The 26,590-nt window shown below is 35.7% G+C and overlaps 1 protein-coding gene across 1 annotated transcript; it reads right to left on the bottom strand.

Annotated features, from left to right (window-relative positions):
* Positions 1-620: 620 nt before the first annotated feature.
* Positions 621-25,286, bottom strand: LOC129268967 (3-phosphoinositide-dependent protein kinase 1-like). Its single transcript, XM_064105826.1, has 10 exons — positions 25,261-25,286; positions 22,435-22,541; positions 20,716-20,791; positions 20,167-20,235; positions 14,469-14,565; positions 12,930-13,100; positions 10,927-11,154; positions 9,952-10,049; positions 8,755-8,809; positions 621-8,084 (listed from the first exon to the last, which is right to left on the bottom strand). The coding sequence occupies exons 1-10, from the start codon at positions 25,284-25,286 to the stop codon at positions 7,983-7,985; spliced, it is 1,029 nt and encodes a 342-aa protein (XP_063961896.1). The 3' UTR covers positions 621-7,982.
* Between the last annotated feature and the right edge of the window lie 1,304 nt (positions 25,287-26,590).

Raw genomic sequence — 26,590 nt, forward strand, 5'->3', positions numbered from 1 at the left:
ATTACCACTTTACCCAATCTGACTCAATAACAGCATTTCAAATTTGACACAATTTATGCAATATATCAACTTCATTCCTCTCCCATCTTGCAACTGCCCCCCCCCCCAAAAAAAAAAAAAATATATATATAATTGAAAAAAAAAAACTTATAACTTTCTGTGTGATTTGTCACATGAGTAAAAACGGCAACGAGCAAATGGCCTCTATTTACTATCGCCCTTTCTCTTTCTCTCTTGACTTTCTTCCTTCTTTCTTTTGAGCTCATCCTCTTCTTCAGATCATTTTCTACATTTGCAAATGTTACCTAATTGCATTCATTTGGTGTTTTTTTGGTTGCTTCTCTTCATCCCTCTTTTTTTCCTTTCATTTGGTATACTTCACACATTTCTCTCTCTCTCTCTTCCTATTCACCCTATCTTTTAATGATATCATTTCAATGATAACACTTGCAAACAGTTTTTTTTTACTTTTTCGAGTGTAAAAAATCAAAAATCTTTTTCTTCTTTAATTAGAATCGTGAAACAATACCTTTAAAATCCACAAGTGAAGTGACAATATTTCTTCCCTCTCTTTCCGTATAATTACAACAACTAGAAAACAGATACACATCTACAATCACAAAACAAACATCACTGTCCACCATGGCGTCTGAACTCCATTATTATATGGTTCCATACCTTAACTAATCTCAACACATACCTTCATATCAAAAGCGGTGTTTAAAATTGTAAGCATGTTGTTTAAGCCTGTCCCTGTATTCACTGTTGTGAAAAGTTTTACAAGTTGTTTAAGATTTTTTTAACAATTATTAAAAAAAAATAAACTTCTTGTTAGAGTGACAGGCATCGACAATATGCTTATTCTGTTTTACTGTGTATAACTTCACTTCTTAACTCACAGACAATATCCATAATTTGTGTGTTTCATAATATGAGCTGGCAAGTTGGGCCCAAATTGTGCCGTCACGCATAAGCGTTAATCCGGATTGGTCGACCACTTTGTACTCAACACCATGCAATACTCACTGTGTTTCTCTACAATAACACTGGTGTTAATTAAACACCAGCCTGGTGTCTCTATTGGAAAACACAAGAGAGGTGTTGAAACATCACCAGACTGGTGTTAGGCTAACACCAGATAGGCATTTAAGCAACAGTCAGTGTTAAAACAATATCGCTTTGATTCTCATCTGGTGATCTTTCAACACCTCCCCGGTGTTTTCCGATTTAGATACTACGTTGGTATTAAATAAACACCTGTAGTTTTGTAGTGCATGTGATTTAAAACCTTGGCTTATCGCCAGGTTTCCTAGAATCCCGCTGCTAGTTCAACTGATTAACACTTATTTTGTCCCTGCCCTTGGAATTCATTGACCAGTGAAATATCAATTTCATTTTTCAATTCTTACACTCGGTCCGTTATCTTGCATGTCATTAGTGGTCAACCCGTAAACGTTCCAAGGCATGTATTATGAAGCGCACAAATTGCAAGGCAGTCCAACCCCATTTTCATTTCATGAAGACGACATACACTATTAACTTATTGTGCATCAATAAATGGAAACATAAATGAATATTTTATGATCTTCTTTAAATGATGGGAAAAATTATGCGTGTTGCCTGTAAGTCTTCATAATATTTTATAGAAGGAATTAGATTTAAACAACAGATCCAATTGGCATCAATAGATATATGTGTAGGTATTGAAACAATTCTCATAAAAATGAATGGAATTCTAGAAGAGCATTTATACATTTACAATGAAATTTGCTGTATGAGAAAATTAACTGGAATAGGTCTCACTCCTAATATACTTTTATTCCTCCAAGTGAATTCATGGCATTACATGTCGATGTGAGGTATAAAACTTACACTTCAATAAATTACATAAACTCTGTTTGAATGCACCTAAAACAAGATTCCAAACAGAAAGTAAAGATAAACCAAACATTGTTTATCAGACATGTATATTCCCAATTCATTATAATAAGAATGGAAATAATTAGATATCCACCTTCATATTTTGGCAAATTCTGAGGCGTTGCTGCAAAAGTAGAAGGATTAGCATGTTTCCCCTTCATTGATGCACAAATAAGACATCCATGTCATTACCAATAAAATTGAAAGTACATGTTCTACATGCTATGCATTACAACAACATGTCTTAATATATGAAACACAAACAGTATACCTAACCTAGCTACATCAACTTAGTATTGCTGTATTGGTTATCAACTTATAGGAAAATTCAGTATTTAAATATAAACACAAAACTGAACACAAATCTTCAACATATAACTCTGGGACACAAATACTAAACACAGAGCACATAAATACGTGTAGCTTGTACAAGCCCGCATACAAGTGTTGTGTGTTGCTAGGTGCATTGAACAATCCGTTTGTGGTAATTACCATGATGGTAACATTGATCAGCCAAAATAATTAATATTTAGGATGAATTTACCACACATCACATCATACTGTAACCACTGACAGTAGCTATTATCATTCTATATGGTATTTTTGATACTGTTGTAACGACGGTCCCTATTTCATTTCTCCATGCCGCACCAAGCCTGCTATTATTGAAATAAAAGGTTTGGCATGTTATAAATAATTCATTCTAAAATTCAGCATAAAGCAAAGAAATATGAACATGATTCAGTAGTTTGACATTGTTTACTTATTAGATATCACATATGACATTTAATTCATTGTATAAGCATAGTTTGGGTCAAATGACTTGTAGTGACAATGTTTAATACACCTTAGTTCTTAGGAAAGATGGGAGTTGTAGTGTGTAGAATACTGTGTAAAAACATTATTTTTATGATGAGTATTGGATTCTTCAATAAGTTTTGTCTTTTGTGATATGAAGCCTACAAGTGCATCTCTCTGCAGTTAATCCAAATTTATTTAAAACGCACTTGAAATGTATTCATGGTGTATTAATCCCTGACTTTCAATCTGTTGAATTATTATTCATGAAAGAAAACATATTAAAATACTATGTTCATTGACCAAAAATAACTTTTGACCTTGATGTGACCTAAGACTTGTGCCAAACAATCACTGATACTGATTACCCTTATGTGTATGTTTCATGCAACAGATCCATAATCAATCTTGATCATGTGATCAGAAACTCGCACAGGATGTTCAGGGATACTTGATTGCTCTTATGTCCTAATTTCATGAACTAGATCCATAAAATTAGTTATGACAATTCAATAATTACCTACGTAGACACTAAATGACATTTGACCTTGGTCATGTGACCCGAAACTCAGACAGGATTTCTAGTGATACACCATTACCCTACATGTATGTCCAGGTTTCATTAACTACATACATAAAAATTTAAAGTCATGACATTCCAAACAGTTAACCTTGGTTACGATTTTGATATTGGTCTCTTTTAAATGACTCTAAATGACAGTTGTCATGTGACCTGAAACTCAGGCAGGTTGTTCAGTAATACTTGATCACCCTTATGCCCAAGTTTCATGAACTAGGTCCATATGCTTTCTAAGTTATGATGACATTTCAAAAACTTAACCTTAGGTTAAGAATCAATGTTGACGCCGCCACTGTCGGAAAAGCGACGCCTATAGTCTCGCTCTGCTACACAGGCGAGACAAAAAAGGGTTACCATCATCTTACAGCTATAAAGTCAAGTTTTTTTTTATGAACACTCTCTTATCCTATTTCTGAATAAATTACATGAATTCATTCAAAAATAAATTCCTTGTATATTCAATCATGTTTGATCACAAGCTTCAAATTAACTGAACATATATGGCTATCATGATAAATTACCAAGGAGGGGGGGGGGGGCAAATCAAGAGGGTTTTTTGTCCACCTACATGTAGATGTATAATTGGAAATATACTTTGAAGCAATATTGCAGATTCTAAATGAAAAGCGCCACCAACATGCCTAACTTCAAAGCTTATTAGCTAATACCTCAATCATCAAGATAAAAACCACAAAATCAACTCAAAGCTAAGAATAAGACAAAAATGATTTTAATTTAATGATTTTAATTTAATTTTTACATAACCCATATACAGTTTGAACTGTGACTACATGTAGCTATCCAGATTTAATACTTTATATCAATAAAATGATCTCGTTTCGTATCTTTTACAGTTCCCCACCTGAAGTTTTAAAAGACATGTACATAATATAATTTGAGTAATGAGGTAACTTGACTTGGCTAAATAGAAACATGATCTAGCATTGATGTAACCAGGGCCCGGTAACACAAACATTAGCAATTAATTGCTAAATGAAATGGCCTATCAAGATTGCAGAGTGTGCATTTTGCTCTGTAGACCAATTAGGAACCAATTTTTAAATTAGCGATTTATAGCAAACCTTTGTGTTACTGGGCCCAGATGTGAAAAAAGCTTTGGTTAACGCAGAAAAATTCATATCTGGGCCGTCTCCCAAAGAAGTGGGTTAAATCTATTGTAACTCGTTTCTTCGCCAATTTTACCATTATCATAATGATCATTCCATGTTACTGTTGTATATATATATTGGATGATTTTATGATTGAAATGAATAAATTAAGATCGTTGTTGTATGCACACATTGTTCAACACACTGACGAGGATCCAAACAGAATTGCTCTTTACATTTGCAATCCATTGCAAACCTTTGTGAAACTTGGATATAATCTGTATACATGTACATTCAAATACTTAATTTACACTTGTATAAGTTACCACTTCTACTGCTTTCTACCAAATGGTTAACATGAAGAAGGAAAACGAATGATATTTCCTTGCGAAGAGAAGAACTAAGTTTGTACATTATACAAAAACGATAATTTTTTTTAATAATATCATTTGCTTTCTGCGTGTTCATTAATGAAACATTAACATACCTAACAGGAGCTACTAAAGGTTTGTGATGTGGGTGGCCTTTATATTACAATGTGCAATGGAGGAGATATTAGTTTTGGCAGTAAATCTTAGTGTATATTAATTATGTGCACATGTTCAGTTAGATTACATAAATTACTACATAAAAAACAACATACTTAAGCAAATTTGACAAGTTTACCAAGGGTCGCCCTATAGAAATGTAGCACATGCTGTTATTTATTTGACAAATGACTGAATCCATAATTAACCCAATCATTTAGTGATTTCAAACTTTTGAAATTATGCAAATACCAACACATTTTTATGATCATTTGATTAGTATAGAGAATATGAAGAGAGAGTATGGAAGAGATGAGTATGAAATTTACGTGTGTGTTAGATCTTAAAAGACAAATATCATTCAGGTGGGCGTGTCATACAGCTGCTCGTAAGATTAGAGCGACGTTAACGACAGCTGAATTCAATACAAGGACATGGTATCTACATGTATTCCACCAAATGGAAACATGTTCTATAATAAATACCAAATAAGTTTGAACACAATGACACTCAATTTCAATATCTATTATTTCATTCAGTACTCCTGTATTTTCCTCACTACAAAAGACACTAATTTTTCACAATTACGACCAATATACATTGCTCTTTACAGATTTACATATAGGAAGCAAATATTTTTAAATCAAAATAAGACTTGGTCAACACATACTTATTACCCCAAATCTTAAACATGTACACACACTTATACGTATTATGAATTTCATGTAATATAAAATCACTATCGTTGTAATATTAAGAAATCTATACAAATTTAATAGATGTTTAATTTCCTTCCAAAGTAAAATAAACGATAGTAGGTCATTGAAAATCAAACACGGCATTTTTAAATGATTATTGATCTACATATATGGAGACGTTAGATATAAAATGGCATAAATGGTGCTTCTTGCCACATATACCAACATCAACAATCGTGAACCTCATCTGAAGCAAAAGTTTGCTCTTCACATACCTGTCATTTTAAAATTCATTATCCAAATTTCAGCTGTTGTTTTCATATTTCATTCCTAACCATGCTGTGACATGCCAGATGCTCCAAAAACAATACCTTAATCATGATTCATTCATACCATGTTACATCTCCTCCTAATGTATCTAAAAAAAGCAAAACACTATTTAAACATTAATATAATGAAAGAAAGAATGCTGTTGAATTCAATTGTCATGACAATTAAATGAAAAGGAAAACATCAGAAACCACATCTTACGATGCGGACTGGAAACTCCTAAACTAGACCAGTGATGAAGCAAACACGTTTTGTTTCATTACCTCATACATGGCAGCTTACATGTGGAGTTCCACAGGGCTCTTAGGGTGGACCCATCCTGGTTAAGTACAATAATATTCTGCTATGAGCCCCACACTTCGTCTACTTCATAGTGTATACCAGCCGGAAAAATAAATTGAAAGAGTATACTCATCACGAAATTTGTAAATACTAGTCTTTATGAGTTCAACATTGAACTATAGAATTGAATATGTCCAAGAACATGTACTAGCACTTACGAGGCCTACACGTTGCTTACACGGGCAACCTAGTGTGTACATATACACATATCATTGTATGAGTTTAACATATATATTGTGACAGTAAACTGATCAAAATGTAAAGATGAAACATGTGAATGGAAGGAACGCCTGTAATATTTCGAGGATTGACAAAATAGGCATATGATTATATAAATGTGGGTGATACAGCAGGGTAATAAGCAACATAAAATTCTGAGACATGTTGTGATACACAAGGACATTATTGTAACGGTATAATCATTTCAATCACAAATGGGCACAATTCTAGAGATAAAAGGATAGAATATGGACTCCATCCATCCATTTACTGTACAATACATTATTGCATACGTACTATATCTCTCCATTGACATATTTACATTCGGAGCTATACAGAGACTTTGTGTCCAGCGCCCTGGAACATAAACATTAGTGATTGATTTTAGGGCTGATTCCTACGATTGATCATACACAAAAGTCAATGTAACCAATCATAGATATCGTCATCACGATCAAACACTAACCTCTATGTTACATGGCTGGTAACAATCTATTCAACATCTTCCATAGATTTTTAAATACACTAAGAAAAATGAATAGAAATTTTCAGAAGAAAACATAAAATATCTAACTCTATGTTCCTATTTCTAGGAAAACACACTAGATCAATAGTCGGTTTATTCACAGGGAAATAAAGGTTTGGCATTACTCATGATTGTAGCGTCTTGAATAAGGTATGTCATACAATGACACATCACAACAACGTGACAATTAATAATATATGTAAACTTCATTATTCTACTTCATTTGAGATAATCAATGTTTGTATGACACAGCCGATTCAAGCCCGCTTTCCCGTCCATAGTATATTCTTTTTGTGAATTTATAGAGACAATGCCCGACCTCATCACCAGGTTCGAGTAGCTACAATGCCAACCTCATCACCAGGCTGAAGGTACTGCTATCCTCATCCTCATCACCAGGATAAGCAACTTAAAACACAACCTCATCACCCGGTGATGCAAACACAATCTTCAACCATATTCAGCAGGCTGAAGGAACTACTATCCTCAACTTCATCACCAGGTTAAAGCAAGTACAATCACCAACCTTGTCACCATGCATGCTGAAGGAACTACAACCCCAACCTCATCACCAGGTTGAAGCCACTAAAATGCTTAACCTAATCACCAGGTTGGAGCAACTACAGATGGCAACCTCATCACCAGGTTGAAATGAAATACACCTTCAATCTTATGACCAGGTTGAAACAAGTACAATACTCAACCTCATCACCAGGCTGAAGAACTACAATTACATCACATATAATCTCTCTCCAAATCAGCAACCTCAACATACCTTTCATGTTAGGTTGAATCATAAATAGCATTTTATGATAAGAAGTATACAATACCATTGCAAACATCACACATAACCATCGATGGACAAAGCGAAGGGGGCTGATCCTCCCACTGGTCCACAGAATGGAGCAGGTAGCGGAGGATGATGGCGATAGATTAAATAGACTTTTGGTACGTATGTCTGTACATCTCTTTGATTGCTTGACACCACTCAACTGCATCACTCTCTGGGTCAATAAGGTAGTATGTCCGATTTGGCTGGAAAAAGAAAAAATACACACAAATTCATGTTATATTTTGTCAACACAGTCCATATGTCAATAAGGTTGCACATACCTTTTGGCAGATGAGTAAAATAGATTATAGAAATGTCATATTCCGTTGACACAATCTATAGTTTAACTTTGAGAATATAGATATATATGACAGATTCGTATGACAGAACCTCTGGGTCCATTAATAAGCATGTCCACTTATTTTTCATGTATGTCAAATAATTGCTTAAGTTGAGAGATTAAAATTGTACATGTTATATGTTTTTTCAAACAATCTCTCTCGACTAGTATTGTGCATATGTGTCAAATTTGACAAGGGAGAAAAGATCACTGAAATATAAATGTCACATTTCATTTTGACAGTATCATTTATTGAACTTGTACACTTTATCCATCTTAAAAAAATGCACCTTATAAAAAGGAAAAAAAGGGTCCCATCCCATTCCATCTCAAAGAAAAATATGGAAGGAGTATTACAACCAATTTTAAAACTCTGGGATGTACAAATCAGAGTAGAATTTGTGCAATACATTTTTCCATCGTCAACTCACATGACATAAATGATCATTTTGCAGCAACATTTCAGAGCACATATCAGGAAAACCTTTTTATACTTTGTACAGTAACAACGAAGGATGTGACTGTTTACTTACTGTATGCACAAAATATGTCTTGAAATTCTTAGCTTCTACTTTCAGTTGCGGTGACCTGAAAAGGATGGATAACCAGATCATATGAGAATTACTTCCACAATAATTTTTGCAGATTTTTTTTTAAATTGAACTGAATACCAGCCCAGAAACATTGCATTAATGGCTCCGAATAGAGTGATGCACTCATATTTCTTTTATGAGCATCTTTATAATATCCACATTTTCATGTGCAATATCAATTTTTATACATATTTTAACATTTTTATACAATAAATAAAATAAACCCCCCCCCCGAAAAAAAAAATCCTGAAATGTATTTCTTGTCAATCAGTTGGAGCAGGGTTACTGGTTTCAATTGATAAACCTCATGCATTAGGTTAAATAAAAAAAAATGTACACAAAGGCTTAAAAGCATGCAACTGAAAAATAAATACTCATGTAGCATTAAATGGAAATGGTTTTTCACACTAAAATCATAAACGTTGCATTCGTGGCAATAAGAATGAGGGTGTTGTAGCCTAGTGGTTAAAACTCTTGTCTTTCAATCTGAGGGACATGGGTTCGATTCCCAGCCATGGAGTGTTTTCCTTCAGCAAAAAATTCACCCACATTGTGCTGCACTCAGCACAGGTGAGGTTAATGGGAACCGGCAGGAAGCAATTCCTCAAAAAGATGTGAGCACCGGAACAGGTAGACTAGCGTAGCCAAGTTAATATAGGAGCGCCTTGAGCACCTAGCAAGGTGGATATGTGCGCTATGCAAATCCGATAGAATAATAATAATAGTTCCATTTATATAGCACTTATTACACTTTTTTCTAAGCGCTTTATATTGCAATTATTATTACCCCGGTCATCGGATCCTGACATGCCCACACACAATGTATGCACTTTCTCCACTCCCTGGGGAGCATTCCAACAAGAGTTCCAAGACTCAATTGCTAGGCATAATACAGGTACATAGGCTTTCGCATTCTACAGGGTACCCATTTAACACCTGGGTGCAGAGTGGCAAAGTGTGGATTAACGCCTTGCCAAAGGACGCTAGGCCGTGGTGGGATTCTAACACACGTCCCTCTGATTGCAAGGCGAGAGTCAGAACCGGTACACCACAAGGCTTCCATAATATTATTATTTAATCAGGAACAATCGGAAACCCTGCTTTATTTGTTAAAAATTGAAGATTAGTTTATCTCACCATGGTATTTCTCCCTTGAGGACCATATTTTCAGGATCTACATAATACAAGTGGGGGCCTTCCGTTAGTAGTAACATTCTCCTCCTGGCAAACAAACCCTGCCGTGTGCAAATGAACAAAATTCATAAAATAATCAAATCAAATACGCATCCATATATACCGCTTTACACGTCAATCGTGAAGAGTAACGATTTTTTAAACACCAAACTTTATTATGATCATAGTGTGGTTCGTATTGCGCGCACACCATCCAAAGACACTCATGGCACTAGCTCAGCAACAGTTCTTTGATATATGAACAAGCTACAAATATAAACACATTCAATTACCCTAAAATCCTAAGAAATGACACATTGCCATAAATAAAAGCATGAGTTTGTATATCAAATTTGTGTCACTTGTCAAAACTGTATCCCGACGGGGTCTGGTACCCTACTTGCTACCCCGTATATAGTATATGATTCGATCATTTGTCACAAAAAGATTTTTAAAACGAAATGGATATCAACTTTAATACTGCATTAGCACAGAAGCGAATGCATTTCATAGGTTAATACAGCATGGTAGCCTTTTAAAAAGTCCTGGTGATCTCACACAACTATGTTGTTGTTGTTGTTATTTTGAATAGGCAAACTAGTCAGTTTTGACTATTGTTGCCTTGTAAAAATGCTTTCCTTTTTGTTTTCACAACTAGAAAATTTTATTCGTCTTCCAGTGATAATGATGAGGTACGATACCATACATGTTAATGTTTAGAAATGGAAAATTCTACTCTGATTGCGCGATAGCCAATTTTTTTTTTCCTAAGATGCTGTCCAGGCAAGGGCGGCATGCTGTCGCCTAGGGCTCCTAGTAGGGGCCATGGGCGAAGCCCCGGCAAGGTTCAGAGGGCCGAAAAGTGATTACACTTCTCTGCCAACACAGAGAAGTGTATTACAATTGCTTTGTGAAACTACCCCTACGTCTGATACCAACCTTCCTCTTATCCACCCAGCCATTCTTGAGTATGAGATTGCCTTCCACAAACCGGTGCCATTTGTTCTCCTTCCGTTGCCTCTCCAGTCTCTGCTTGCGTTCTCCCGGGGTAAAATCTACAACATATTTGTTATCCCTGGTAGGACTATGGGCGCGGTCGTGCGTCTCGATCCTCTTCAGGTACTCACTTAAGCTGGTAGGGTTCAACTCCAAGTCAAAATCATCAACCTATGTGGAATGATAATAATAATAATAATAATAATAATAATAAAAAAATAATCAGTTTTTAAACAGCACACAGTACAATGATGTCTCTTCCTGCTTTGAAATAGAAAATGAATCAGAAGGTTGAAAAAGAAAAAAAAACAATCATAGTAATTGAGCCTTTCAATAATCATAAAAAGATCTGAGACTAGGAACTACATGTACTTACGATGCATATTGAGCAAGGAAAAGTTAAAGCCATCATCTGTAAAAGCTAAGACTTTACACATGTTTATTTTCAAGAGGTACATTGAGGAAGTTTTTCTGTAGTTGAAATGATCTTTACCTGTATAATATCGTGGAAGCATGGGGGGGGGGGTAAACAACTTTTTGGATTGAAACAAAGATGTTTTATCAGATGGTAGTCATTGAGAAGCTGTTGTAAATAAAAGAGGGCCAATCAATCCTAGCATTTGTAAAAGAAACTGATTTCCGAGATAATATTTAATTCATTTTATGGATACATGTATATAGCATGAAAGAAGAATGACGTTACTGAAAAGGTGCCGATTTGCATTTTGATACATTGAATTTGTTGTTTTATCATGTTGCCAATTTACAGTGTGTAATGATTACCTCAAGTTAAACAGCTTTAATTATGGAACGGCACCACATACAGTACTGGAAATGGTATCAAGTTTTTTCAGTATATTTTTCTCTTACTGACCTAGGGTTCCCAGCTTTTCAAAAAAACAAAATTTTCCCTGATGAACTTTAAAAATTTCCCTGATAATTATTTAAACCCATTCCCAGTTGTGCATGTTTTCTAAGTTGTTGCAGTGAATTACACATATTTTCAGTATAAAAACAATAATGCAAATCTAATTGGTACCACCATAACCAGTCATTCAATGGAAGTTGTTTTGATATGCTACAAAATATAACAGAGTCAGACTGACTACCCTGCTTTCGACTTTTGGGCCGATCAAAATTCCCTGATTTTTCCCTCGTTTGAGGAATTTCCCCCTGATTTAAGGTATTTTTTTAAATCAAATACCCTGATTTTTTCCTGACTGGAAAAACTCATTTTAGAAATAATTTTCCCTGATTTCCCTGATGGGCTGGGCCTGTAACCAATACTCCATCTGTAATTATTAGCATTCAGGATATTGATAAACTGCAAAGTGTCTCCTATTAAGGTCTAAAGACACTTTACCTCTATAGCTCATTTTCTGAATTTTTGTTTCATTTAAACTCTGGTCTATAAAAGTTATGGTTTGATTATGGAAAGCCAATTGTGCAAGTACAAGTTATATTTCCCAGCTCATTGACAATCAAATAATTTTTGTTTCTGTTTGTAACTTGTAATTTGTAACTGACTTGGAACAGTTTACTGAAATAGTAATCTTCATCAATAAAACATGAGGGAAGAGGCAAGACAAGAACAGGTAACATATGAAAATATGCTTTTAAAAAAAAATTTGGCTTCCCATAATTTTTTACAGAGTTAGACCATGGGCCTGAGTTAACCAGTGCCGGCCACACAGAAATGTTTGTTAGCCTAAACAGAGCGCTAAAAGTAAGCCCAGTCACATCTTTTGGATTGTGAAGTCAAAACATTTATTTAAATGTGTAAGTATTAAATGCATTGTTGTAACATCCGGCATCGCTGGTCTATTGCCGGCTGTAACAGGGCCTCTGTTAGCGCATTGTTTATAGCGGTAACAACGTTTCTGTGTGGTCAGTACAGGATTTCAGAATACGGGCCTATGGTCAGGCGAGGGCGCTGTGATACTCACATAGTACTCGCTATGGATCTCTTCCCCATCGACCACTGTGCATGGTTTGAGTACAGGTGCCTTCTGCTCGTGGAGATTGTCCCAGTCCACGTCATCTAAGAATGGATGTGCCTTCAGGGCAGGGTACCCGCCACACTCGTCACAGCCTAATCTTTTGAGCGGATCAATAACCTACAACAGCGAGGCAAACAAAGAATTCTCAACTAACTACCGGTACATTTAGCAGGGGTAAAATAAAATTGGGGGCTGGGGCCATCTGACTCCAAGATGCCTCAAAATGCCTCCTCAGCCCTGGAAAACGAACAAAAAAAAAAAACCCTAAAATTTTTGTAGGGTTCAATGTAAACTGGAATACAATAATGCAAATCAAGATAGTGGCAATCTCAGTCAGTATCACCCCCCCCCCCAAAAAAATATTTCCTTGTCAATAATATAGCCTTTGAAATAACAACCATGAATATATATACTCAGTGATTATAATAATAATAATAACTTCATATCCATCCAGGTTAGTCACTTCTGTTCTGAAAACTGTTCTCCCGGCGGGCCCTGCTTTACCTGATAATGTTATTATTACCCCAGCTTTAGCGAGGCTACCTTAATCGGGCGCTCGAGCATTCAAGGAATTTCTTCCTACCAGGTACCCATTCACCTCACCTGGGTCAAGTGCAGCACAATGTGGGTAAATTTCTTGAAAGAAAACATGCCATGGCTTGGATTCGAAGCAACCAATATGCATTTATATATAATGAACAAATTTAGACCTTGGAACCAACTTGCATATATAATGAGCTGTGACCTTTGACCTGCAGACTCCGAATTCGAAATTAGCCAGTATTTTGGTGTCATCTACCTACTCACCCAAATCTTTTTAAATCTGTTGAATATTTCATAAATTATCATGCAGAAACCAACTCGCATATTTAATGAGCTGTGACCTTTGACCTGCAGACTCCGAATTTGAACTTAGTCTGTATTTTGGTGTCATCTAGCTACACAACCAAATTTTTAAAAATCTGTTGAACATTTCATAAGTTATCATGCGGAAACCAACTCGCATATTTAATGAGCTGTGACCTTTGACCTGTGGACTCCGATTTTGAGCTTCCCCTGTATTTTGGTGTCATCTACCTACACACCAATTTTTTTTTTTAATCTGTTGAATATTTCATTTCATAAGTTATCATGCGGAAACCAACTCGCATATTTAATGAGCGATGACCTTTGATTTGCGGACTCCGAATTCGAACTTAGCCTGTATTTTGGTGTCATTTACCTACACACCAACAATTTCTAAAATCCATCAAATATTTTTCGAGTTATTGCGTGGAAACCAAGTGGGGGGGACGAACGGAAGGATGGACAGACGGACAGGGGAACGCTTAATGCCCCCTACGGACTTCATCTGCGGGGGCATAAAAAAAGCCTGTTTACAGTGACTTCTCCATACTGGATTTACTACAGTAACCATGCCCCTGTAAACTGTGACCCCATGACTGCTAGATTCTAATTTTATATAGAAAGAAATAGTGCACTTACAAGAAGTTTTGAGACCAAGTCCCGTGCTGTCTGAGAGAACCCATCTGGAAAGTCATACTCTAACTTGATTATTTTCTGGAATATCATATACTCATTGCTGTTGAGGAAAATGGTATGAAAAGACAACGTTATTACATAGTACAAAATGACCAAAGCATTTTGACATTGTCAGTCGAACAAGATCACTGCCACATAAAGAAAGCTAAACAACATCAAAAGGCATCTATCAAAACACCTATTTAGCTGGGCGTTGTGGCGTGCGCCTGTAATCCAAGCTATGTGGGGAAGTTACAAATTGATGCAGAGGTTCGAGGTTTGAGCCCTGGTCACGTCTTTCGGATGGTGACGTTAAAGGTCGGTCCCAGACGTAAATAATCATATCTGATTGATACACGTCTGACAAAACTCAAATACACACACACACACACCTATTTCAGTGGGTGACTTCAAGTTCAGTGTTGACCTTTTGGCGTTGGTGTTAGGTGTTAGATCTTTAACATACCAAACATAAAATGACGATGGTCCGAAAAGTCACTTTCTATTTGTTGTCTTGTTGAGATGTCAATAATGTGATCTGGATCAATTTTACAAACTCTGAATAAGTTTTGGAGCTAGGGAAGCAATCCAAATTTCAACACCAACACCGGACTTGAAATCACCCGATATTCGTTAAAGATCTATATACAGCAGAAACCTTTTACATTTAATTATGTACAAATGCATTATTATTACAGAATGTTGCAGATGAATATGGTCCACTGCAAAATGCAAATCTATAAATCTATCATACACGTTTTGAGACCAAGTCCCCTGCTGTCTGTACGTTTGAACAATGCTCCATTGATCAACATTTTACTTTTTAAAGTCCTTTTTATTTTTTTTCCTGGTATATCTTTTATGTGTAATATGATAATCAATCGGTCATATGTTTGCTTAAAATACATCATTATGAATATACAGTTTTGCCAGTTTTCTTGATTGACTACTACTACTACTACTGCTACTGCTACTGCTACCGCTACCACTACCACCACTACCACTACCACTACTACTACTACTACAGTTTTCTTAATTGACTACTACTACTACTATTACTACTACCACTACAACTACTACTAGTACTACTACCACTACTACTACTATTACTACTACTACTACTACTACTACTACTACTATCACTACTACTACTACTACTACTACTACTACTACTACTACTACTACTAATTTAGAATGCTGTACTGTGAGAGATGCCTTTCACAATTGGCTATCCATAGTTAAACTGCAACTTCAGACCAGAGTTGAAAATAAACCCGTTTAGAATATGAGCCACTGTGATTTCACAGATCAATGAGGATCAGCAAAATGCAGACAAGCTACAATTGTGACTTGCCACCCCAAAACCAACAATGTTGTTCAAAATGAATATGTAATTGTTATTGAGTTTGAAAAAGCACATCATAAGCATTGAAATGATATGATTAACAATACCAAATACAATTAATTGATTAAAAAGTAGAATAAATGCAGCGAGAGCTTTAAATGAAGAGAAGAAAACAAGGTTTGAAATTTGGAGTTCTCTTTGAAATGAGATGTGCTGCAATCGTGCCCAAATATCCAAGTGTCCTGGAAAAAATTGTGTCAAAGAAAGTCTTATATCCTGTCTTTTATTTAACTTTAACAACTTCAAATTTTGGCAGTAGTACTTAGAAGAATTACTCTTTCAGAAAAGATAATTTTCTAATTTGTGCTTTTTTAAGATCAAATTATTGTTTTGCTTTATATTCACAGAAAACCTTCCCTGGAGACTTACTATTGGATTTTGGGTAGCAGGTCAAAAGGTCAGAATTGATCACATAATTCAATTTTTATCAATTTGGCTGCAAAATTCTAAGTGCTTGGAATAAATCATTTCTTTTTACAAAATAATACATTATGGTAGACCATGCGTGACTATATTCAATCAAATAGCTCATTCAGTTCCAAAAGATTAATATAAATCCCAATAACATGTTTTCAATTTCACATAGAATGCATTCAATCCAGCACAAGTTAATAGTAAACATGTTTTTATTATCAAGTTGTACTGCCAATTAAAATCAAGGTTTTTTTCATTAAAGGACAAGAAGACCTAAAAAAAATAATAGGGCAATTACAAAGAATCCGTACCTTGAAATACATACATAGTATTCATTCAAGTTTTTACGCATAGCGGGATATATTTTTGGAAGTATGGATAAAAAGACATGTATACTGCAGCCAAATGTAAGATTGCTCTCTCATCTATTAAACTGTAACAAACATCCTCTCTTAGAAATAAGTTCCCCAAAACAAGCAATTCGAGATTGAATTTACCATTCTACTATTTGAATTTGATGTAAACAGAGTAAGAATAGTCAGTGTTAATTCATTGAATTAGCACGATGTAAAAACTTTCTACTATTGTTTATTTTGTGGCAATTATAGGCCACTATTCATCATTTCATGATGGCATCATCAGGCCCAAAGAATGATGTTTATACAAGTACATCTAGGAGCAACATGTACATGTAGTATGTATGTGTGTACACGTGTACCACTATAAAAATAAGAAGTTGACTTTTGTACAGTGGTTAAAATTTATAGACTACATGTATGGTTGCATTTCATGCACTTCCTTTCCTCTTAAAATGAATTACACCGAGATCAAGTACTGCATCGTTATTTTATAACAAATGAATGCTTATTTCCATCTCTGGGGAAAAAAATATGATAAAGCCAATGAAGCCTGCTTAACATCAAACCTAGAAATTGCTTCTTAGAAGGATACAGTTCAAGTGTATTTCTACACAGGTACAGCGTTATACATGTAGCTATGGTGGTTTAGCACTGGTACAGATTTCTGACCACATACACTGCTTCCTACCGCCACTAATATCCAAATTAAAAGTATTTCATTCACATCTTCTTGCAAAGAAGAGTAGTACTTGCATTTAATTATGTCTTTCAATAGCATAATAAAAAAAATACTGTATATTTGATTCTTTCGTTATAGAGGGCTCAAATTAACCCAAGGGAAACTATGGCCACTGAGTAGTCTGATGGGCAAAGTCTTCACTCGAGTTAAGGGTCTGAATTGCAGCCTACTCATGCCTTGTGTACTGAAGGCCCTCTCGCTCGACAGCATGTTTTGTACGTGCTAGTCTTTGCGTGGAGACACACTTGTTGATCAAAGTTTCAATCAGGGTCTGTGCCTGCAGACTAGCCTCTGATGACATCAGAATGAAATTGATGCCCTTCCAAATACGAGCAGTTTTGATCGACGCAAGACCAAAATAAACACCCTTTTTGCCTGAAGCCTTGGTGCCCTGCAGTTATGAAGTGCGAGTGTTCCATTGAAAAGTACAATACCATTACTCAGACAGCCTCCAACACCAGAGTACCCGTTAAATTACAAAAACTTAGAAAATATCCGATAATTATTTTCCGCATTCATATCGCCCTGAAGCACACCCTTTTGGGGTATTAAAGTTTCCAAAGTTACTGTACGAGCGTGCGAAGTACGGTCTGATTAGCAGGCGAGGCCACGGTGCTCACGCCCACCAGCTCGCTGGATGGAGAAAGTTCTTGTAATTTGCTTTCACGCTGCCAAAATCCCCACGACCGTGGAAAAATCCCTGCCAAAGTTTTTTTTTGTAATTTTGGCAAGTACCTACTACTTAGCAGGTATTTTCTGTCGGGGATATTTCACACTTAATTTGCTTTCACACTGCCACAAATATCTGGTAATTTCTGATCGGGGTAGATCAGAGAATACAGTATCTAGAACTGACGCACTTCAAGGTGGTCTGAAAACGTCTATGGATGCCCTTTTTATGACCTTTGATGCCCCTAAATTGAGCAACCTCCTTCCCTTTCCTTTCTTTAAGTGCCATATTAAAAAAGGCCTTGCCCCTTTGAATTCTTAATTTGAGCCCTGACAATATTAGACTGTGTCAAGGCAGTGACACTAGATACAGTGCCTCCGTGCCAAACATGTATAGATTAAATGTTCTCTTCTTATTTTTAATATCATATAGTAGGCATTGCACTATATTTCCCTGTCAACAAGCAGCAAGAATTACACTAATACCAGCATTTTTCTTTTATTCCAGACAAAATATATTTCCTGATGTTTAAAACTTTATGCATGGGATCGGTTTCCAGGAAAACTACTTGAATTTCATCCGTGGACAAAAACAATCATGGCATGGAAACTTAACTTGCTCTAGTATCTTTAATAAACCTCAGCTAATTCAAAGTATCAAGACTAAATAGACTGGTTTGCATCCTCTGTTTTTTTTACTGACTGCTTGGAATAAACATACTAAAAGATAATGTGGAAAATGAATATTTACCGGGGTAATCATTCATGCCCTTTAGATGTACTACATTTATGTTTGTCTTTTTTGTTCATGTAGGGGCGGTGATCCTGGGGGAAGGGGGGGGGGGTTGGGGGGCACAGCGCCTCCACTTTTTGAAGCACTGAAAAAGTGCCCTTTTCTTACCCAAGAAAAATGCCCCTCACAAACATGCACTGTGTCCCTTTCACAAGAGGAGGACCCGTTTTATGTGTTACCAAGTGCCCTTTCTCGTATCAGTGCCCCTTTTTTACCAAAGGAAAGTGCCCCTCACAAACATGTTCCTTGCCCCTTTCATAACTGAGAAGGACCTGGGGAGTGTTTCATTAACATTTCCGTCCGACAAGTTGTCAGACCTGACAACTTTCCTTGATTCTGATTGGCTAAGAAGCACTGTTACTATGGTGACTGTCGGATAAAGTGGGACTTGTCAGATAAAACGTCCGACAAGTCCTTTCATGAAAAGCTCCCCTGTTTGATGTAGTTATCAAGTGCCCATTTGCCTTCTTATAGGTGGCCTTTCTCTTATCAGTGCCCTTTTTTACCCAAGAAAAGTTTCCCTCACAAACATGTTCAGTGCCCGTTTTACCAGAGAAGGACCCATTTTATGTGTTAACGAGTGCCCCTTTGCCTTCTCATAGGTGCCTGTTCTTCATATCAGATAAGGTGTCCTTAACAACCACTCTTTTCCGCCCAATGAGTGCCTGGTTTCTTTATTTAGCATTCTACTTTCTTCTGCAATTGCATCCTTTCATCGCATAATCCCCATCAAAATATGATTTGCCCCTTTCGCTACTACTTTTTATGATAATGGAATTCTTCCCTTTAAATCTCTAATTAAATGCCCTTATTTACGTTTGATAAATGCCCCTTTTCTTTTCTAGTTTGTTAAAAATGTTCTGTTTTGTTAATGTTCTGATGGCGTCCCTTTTCCTTTGGAACAAGTGTTCCTATATGATTCTGGAAAAACACATTTTAAATTGATGAATCTCAAATATAGTTATCTTGCGGAATACGAGGCTGTTGCTAATCAAAACAAGAATGTTCAGAGAAAAAAATAAAAATATTGAATAACATTTATCAAAAAGATTTTTAAACATTATTCTTGATAACAGGTGCTTTAGTATAAATACAAATTTCACTTTCAATCAATCAAAAATATTTTTTTTTTCAATAACAGAACAAAAGCATAAAAACAAAACTAAAAAAATATTATTTTGCTACCTTGAGCAGAGAAATATATAATAGTTTTGACCATAAATGATCACTGAATTTATAACCTTCAAGTGGAGAAGTGAAAATAAATGTAGAAAGTTTATCACCTTGCTCTAAATGGAGGTAGCCCTGCTTGTAGTTGATACACTATGCAGCCAAGAGCCCAGAGGTCCGAGCTAAATAGAGGATGGTATAGAGACATGGTTCCAGAAAGTCAATAATATTACTAACCAAACTTGACAAATGACCAAAAGTTGCATTTAAAAAAAGATATTTTAAGACTTTCAATTATGAATTTAAATAATCAAATAAATAATATTAACATAATGTAATAACATTGAATAAATTACTGTAAAAATGTTTTTATAAAAAATAAATACACATATTTTGTGCCAATCTGCAATGAAAACTGAAAATAACATAGCCATATAATATTTGACAATCTTTACCATGTACATGTTTGAGCAACATCAAGTATAGGCCTACTGTATACCTATATATGTTTATTAGTTCCATCAAGAAAATGGTCTCTCCCCCTCTCTCATTCTCTCTCTCTCTCTCCACCTGAGAAAAAATTGAAAAGACTGATGCAAGTGTACATGTAAAAAAAAATGTTCTAAATGACATTATGAACAAGATCTTGAACCAATAATTACCTTTTCGTTGCAGATTTTTCAGTGAGTAGCTCCGGGGACACATATTGAGCAGTACCAACAAATGAATTTGCACGAGCTACAAAAGAAAACATTAAATGTTATTTATAATATAATATCTGGCTCAATCAACACGATCCACAAATTCAAAACAAGAACAGATAAAACAATCAACAGGAAATTATACACATGTAATAGAGGATATGATCAAGAGAATCAGGTGCGTTTCTATTTTGATAGTTGGATTTAATTCCTGATTTTGCTTTCCTCATTCTACTTGGGACTTCATTTTATGTTTAGACGTAAATCCAACATCCCACTTCAAATGAAATACCGGTAAGCTAGATTAAGGTGGCATATCACAATACTTTTCTCAGTGCCTTTCCAATCAAAGAAATAGTCTATACAAGGACCCGTGGAGGATCCAGGATTTTGAGATGGGACGGGGGGGGGGCTCAATAAGAATCTCATAGACTTAATAGCTACATGTACATGTGCATATTGATGTGTTACATGTATGTTCAATGGGCAATTCTCAAAATATACAGAGGGCATGCGCCCCTTGCATCCTGCCTGGATCTGCTACTGGCTAACACAAACAATTATCTTAGAAATTATGTATGGCACTTTATTATATTTCATTCAATATTTTATAAATGATTGATTTCTGTTCCTTTCAAGAATATTTCGGTACTGTACAGACTGTTAAAAGTAAAAACGAAATTAATGCACAAAGTTTCTAAAAAAGTATTAATAACAAAATCAAATCATATTCCACTTTTACTTATCGATACCCGATGGTAATGTGTTAGGATTAAAGGTATTATTTAACTTTGTGAGCAGCCGATTTAAAAAAATTTCAAACCAAGATGAAACATGTGTACAAGTACTTGTATTAGAACCAAAAATCCCTGAAAACAACCATTATTGAGAATGAAAAGCTAAAAATACAAGGCAAAACCCAATTTTGTAATTAGGCGTCTTAAAGACGCTTAAATAGAACACATAAGTGTATGGGATGAAATTAAAATGGTGTTTCCGGTCACTTTATATTTCACTTTTTTAATCACTAAATAATGATTTCCGGACGCAATTTTTTCTGGGCTACATTTTTGTAACATATCACACACACAGGTGACAAGTGTGACCTTCTAGCTCAGATTTTTTAAAAGTCAAATCAATGTTAGCCAATCACTTTAAAAGGGTGAAGACTACCCTTTACCCCCCCCCCCTCCCTTGAGCCTTTTACTTTTCTACCATGCTAACTTCCAACTTCCAAACGTAGAGGGGGAGGGGGAGGGGGTCATCTTCGTATCGTCACAATGGATGCTTGGAACATAGCACAATAAAGGGTCATGAGTAGTGCGTAAAATTGCTTCATGAAATACCTGCTTGGGTATACCAAATAGTGTCATATATATATCAGGGCCCCATCTTACAAAGAGTTACGATTGATCCAATCAATCATAACTCTATGAAAATCCAACAGTGTCATAATTTTTTGTACAGGAAATTTGCAAAATGTCCTCTGTAAACAAAGGAGAACACACTAAATCGTCAAGAAATCATTAGATTTATGGATATACATTCATATCTATAATTTTTTTTGAACAAACATGCATTTTATATGTTGACTTTGCTGGCTTTCCATAGTTGCGATTGATCGGATCAATTGCAACTCTTTGTAAGACGGGCCCCAGGAATGAAACACAAGTAACTTACATGACCCATCCTTCTTATCATCAGTCCCTATAATCTTGGCTGTTCCAAAGTCTGTGATTTGTATGTGCATCTTCTCATTGAGAAGAATATTTTCCGGTTTCAGGTCTCTGTTGGACACACATTGGAAGAAAACAAAGTATTATTAAAACACACATGTATGCCCATTAATTTTCATCCGATGCTGGTCTTTGAACTCGGCATCTCTGTTTAAAAATAAACTGACAGTAGAAGTATGATAATGATTACGATAACTAGGAGCTTTTCATGAAGTTTTGTCAGTGATTTTTCACCGACTGATGTAAAAGCTACCGGGAATCCTTGAGTTCAATTGGTCGAGCACAAACTAGCCAGTGAGAGTCACTGAAACTTTGACAGAACTTTACATGAAACCATGGAGCTATTTGTTGATAGCGCCATGATGAAACTATCTCCGGAGGATGTTTCCATGAAGATCGAAAGAAGCGGAAAAAGTAGAAATCCCTATGGCTGCAAAGTAAGATTTATTGTGCAATAAAAGTTTTAACACTGTGGTTGATTAAAAGCAACTCCAAACCGGGGAGGGGCAGGAGATTGAAGGAAGTAGAATTGATTTCAACACATACATATATAAAGGCAAGAAAGGTGTGATCAATGCGTAAATGTTATGTACATCAATCATACTATGTACATGTAGATGAACATGCACATAAACCCTAAAAGGACTGGGGGGGGCATGATGGCCCCCTCTCAACATCAAAAAGATAGCGCCGCAAAATTTTATGACTTTTTTCTTTAAAGTCTCACTCAACTTTTGAGACCAATTTTTTGACATACGGGTATAGCATCACGACGCCATGTGACTTTTTACGAGACAATGTCATGCCGAAAATAGCTCATTTTTATAATTTGTGTATAAAGTCTATGGGAGATGAAATTCATAAAAGGGTAATTATTTTTTGTTTTAATTGGGCTGCTTTATAATTAATTTAGGGTTTAATTTAGTTGTTAAATAGTCTGTAATAATTTTCATTGAAAAAAACAAAAAACAAAAGATAAAATAAAAATAAAAAAATACATAAATTTTGGGGAAAAAATTGGCTTTCGAAATTTTTCTTTGTGGAAACCTTTCAATTAGTGACATCTGGATAAAAGAGAGAAAATTTAAAGTGAAATTGGGTGTTGAATATGCAAATAATAATTCTTTTCAGAATTTTTCTTTATACTGGCTTGTATTTTATGTGGTAAAGAATGTGCGTGCCAAATTTTGGCGCGATCGCGCGAACGACAGCCAAGATCAGAGGGGGGCCATCATGCCCCCCCCCCCCAGTCCTCAATACATCTCTAATAGCCCAGTCCTTTTAGGGTTAAAGGAGGGAAGGGAGTAGAAAAGTTAGAGAATGTGGAGAATGGATAATTAGTGTAGAACTTTGGATAAATAAAACAGGTTTCGAAACACAGTATGTAAATAGTGAGGAAACACCCTAAATGACACCAATGAAGACTGAAAAGCTTCTAAAAACAGAAATTTATGGAAGAAACAGAAAACTAAAAAAGATGACAAACTGCTCTAATAGAAAAGAAAAGAAAAATCTGAAGCAGGTGATGATTGTGTTATTAGAGGGAATACAGAAAAGCAAACAAACATAACCAGGATATGAAGAGCTCACTTGTAAAAGGGATTATGTCCATTTTTCATCTAATTTGATTTTTTGGTCTCAATGTATAGATTTTTAGTAGCTCTATAAGATGATACAAAAGAAAATTTGAAATTCCTATTAAAAAGTGAACTAAAATGGCAAAGAAAAATAATCTTTTTTTCAAAAAGGGTTAGGTCCATTTCAGTTTGGTTGCAAAAGGGGTTAGGTCCACATTTTTTTAAAAATATGAAGACAGGTAGATTTCTTTTATACCCAATTTTATAATTTCATGGTAGGTTATCATGAAAATTTAGTTTCATATAAGAATATTGCAATATGGGAGAATAACAAAAATGATGTTCTTGGAGTGGACCTACATGTAACCCCTTTTTCAGCTTCTGAAGAGCTGATTTGTCAAAAGGGGTTTGGTCCATTTTTCATAAATTTTATTGTTTTCTGTCTCAAAACCTCTAAATTTGTAGTCGCTTTGATGATACCAAAGACAATTTGAAATTCACATGAAAACGTGAATAAAAGTGGCAAAGAAAAATCACTTTTTTAATCAAAAGAGATTGGATTAATTTCAGTTTGCTTGCAAAAGGGGTTACATGTACTGTAGGTCCACAATGATAATTAAAAAATATATATATAGAGAAAAAAATTGAAGACAGGTAGATTTCTTTTATACCCAATTTTATGTTCACATGATAGGGTAGTCCACCATGGCAATTTAGTTTCTCATAAGAATATTGCAATAAGTGAGAATAAAAAACATGGTTTTTCTCAGAATGGTCCAAAGTGGACCTAACCCCTTTTGCAACCAAACTCTTCATTACATAGAGAAGATGAATAGGAAGATGGAAATAAAAACATGGATTTGAAAACTGAGACAAAACAACCTGTACAATAAAGCTAAAAAGAGGAAGTTTGGAAGTGAGAAATAAATACCACTGTGATCGATGTAGCAAACCAGGAAAAATGAAGAGAATGGGATTATTGGTTTTACTGGATGTTTACATACATGTACATGTAGATAATATTCTGATATATTAAGATTAGTCTCCAGGCACAGACCCTTGGTTCTCACAATTCGCTTAGTGCATAAAGCAGAGTCTGAAGAAGTGAGACTAGATTCACTTTATTGTACTGTGGCTGGCTCTACCATTTGAAAGAGACAGAGTTTGGCATCTAAGTACATAGTATGAATTACCGGTACTCCAGACTATCATAAGACATGGTAGAATTGATTAAAGCGTCAAATATGAGTCTGTTCTTGCAGACTATTATGTAGTATAAGATTCCTGTTGCATACATGTAGGTCTACATGTATGTACTTTAATTGGTCTGACCAAGTTGGGAATTGCCCCATCCCAACCCCCACCCACCCATCCCACCCCTGACCCCCCCCCTTTTTTAAACAATCACTGCTCAATCCTGGATACACCCCAGTGTGTACCCAGGAGAAGGGTCCCGGGGGGGGGGGGGGGGGGCACTTACATTGAGTCGTGGATACCATGCGCGACCAACAAAGCATAAAAAGGATGTAAAAAGGTAAAAAGGATGTATTATTCAAGATAGGGCACGTTACGTACGTAACGTAATAAGGGTGTCAAAAACACTAAAATAATGAAAAAAGGGTATCTATTTCGCTAGGAAAGCTACGTGTTTAGGGTCAAATTTGCGAGGGTATAAACGATCAAGACTAAAATGTTTTATAAAGAATGTACTTTTTGCCCCAGGAGTCAACACTACTACATGTACATGTTTAGTGTACGATTTGGGCTGTACTAAACCCAATGATGTAGGTAGAGGTAAAACCGACGACCGACGTCCTTGATTGAAATATCGCTGTACTTGTTTAGGGGTTCAATTCAGGGAATACTTGCCAATTGTATCATTTTGTTTCCAATACTTGTTAAGGGTAGGGTTTCACACGCCAATAAGGGGTGCATTTTCAGAATATCGAAAATATGTGTTTAGGGTGCTTTTTGAGATCTCATGGTCGCACATGGTATCCACCCGTGAATGGAAGTGCCCCCCCCCCCCCCGGAGAAGGGCAGACAGAGGCAGAGAGGGGAGGAACCCGGGGGGGGGGGTACTAATGTATAACATGACAGAATCTCGTTCTCTACTTTTATCGCTCGATCATTCTGTAAGATGGCGCTATCGCGGATATGCACAACATTTTTGTATACTTGTGCCCGTTTGGCTCGCTTTTCAATTTCCACTTCTGTTGCAACAAACAAACCACTTCAATGATACCCAAATCACTACATTCCATGATATACTGGGTTTTTGTTTTCATGCAACATCCTATTTAGAGTGATGATTACATATACACTACATGCATCGTCAAGTAGACAAAAATAGAATGCTATACAAAACTCCTTTCTAACACCTGCTTTAAATATCCATTACTATTTACATCATTCGTCTCTCTGCAATTAATAAAACATTTTTCCTTGTTCATTTCCTTTTGCAGCTCACTCTCCACACATATATCTACCATTATGTATCTTGAAAAACAAAGGCGGCTCAAA

The sequence above is a fragment of the Lytechinus pictus genome, chromosome 10 (genome assembly GCF_037042905.1).
Source record: "Lytechinus pictus isolate F3 Inbred chromosome 10, Lp3.0, whole genome shotgun sequence".
Classification (NCBI taxonomy): domain Eukaryota; kingdom Metazoa; phylum Echinodermata; class Echinoidea; order Temnopleuroida; family Toxopneustidae; genus Lytechinus; species Lytechinus pictus.

Excerpts from the sequence above, each read along its gene's own strand:
- LOC129268967 (XM_064105826.1), bottom strand. The coding sequence starts at position 25,286 with ATGTCTTATGATAGTCTGGAGTACCG. Across the intron at positions 22,542-25,260 it reads TATGATAGTCTGGAGTACCG|AGACCTGAAACCGGAAAATA; the intron begins GTAATTCATACT and ends TGTGTCCAACAG. Across the intron at positions 14,566-20,166 it reads CTACCTCCATTTAGAGCAAG|CAATGAGTATATGATATTCC; the intron begins GTGATAAACTTT and ends TTTCCTCAACAG.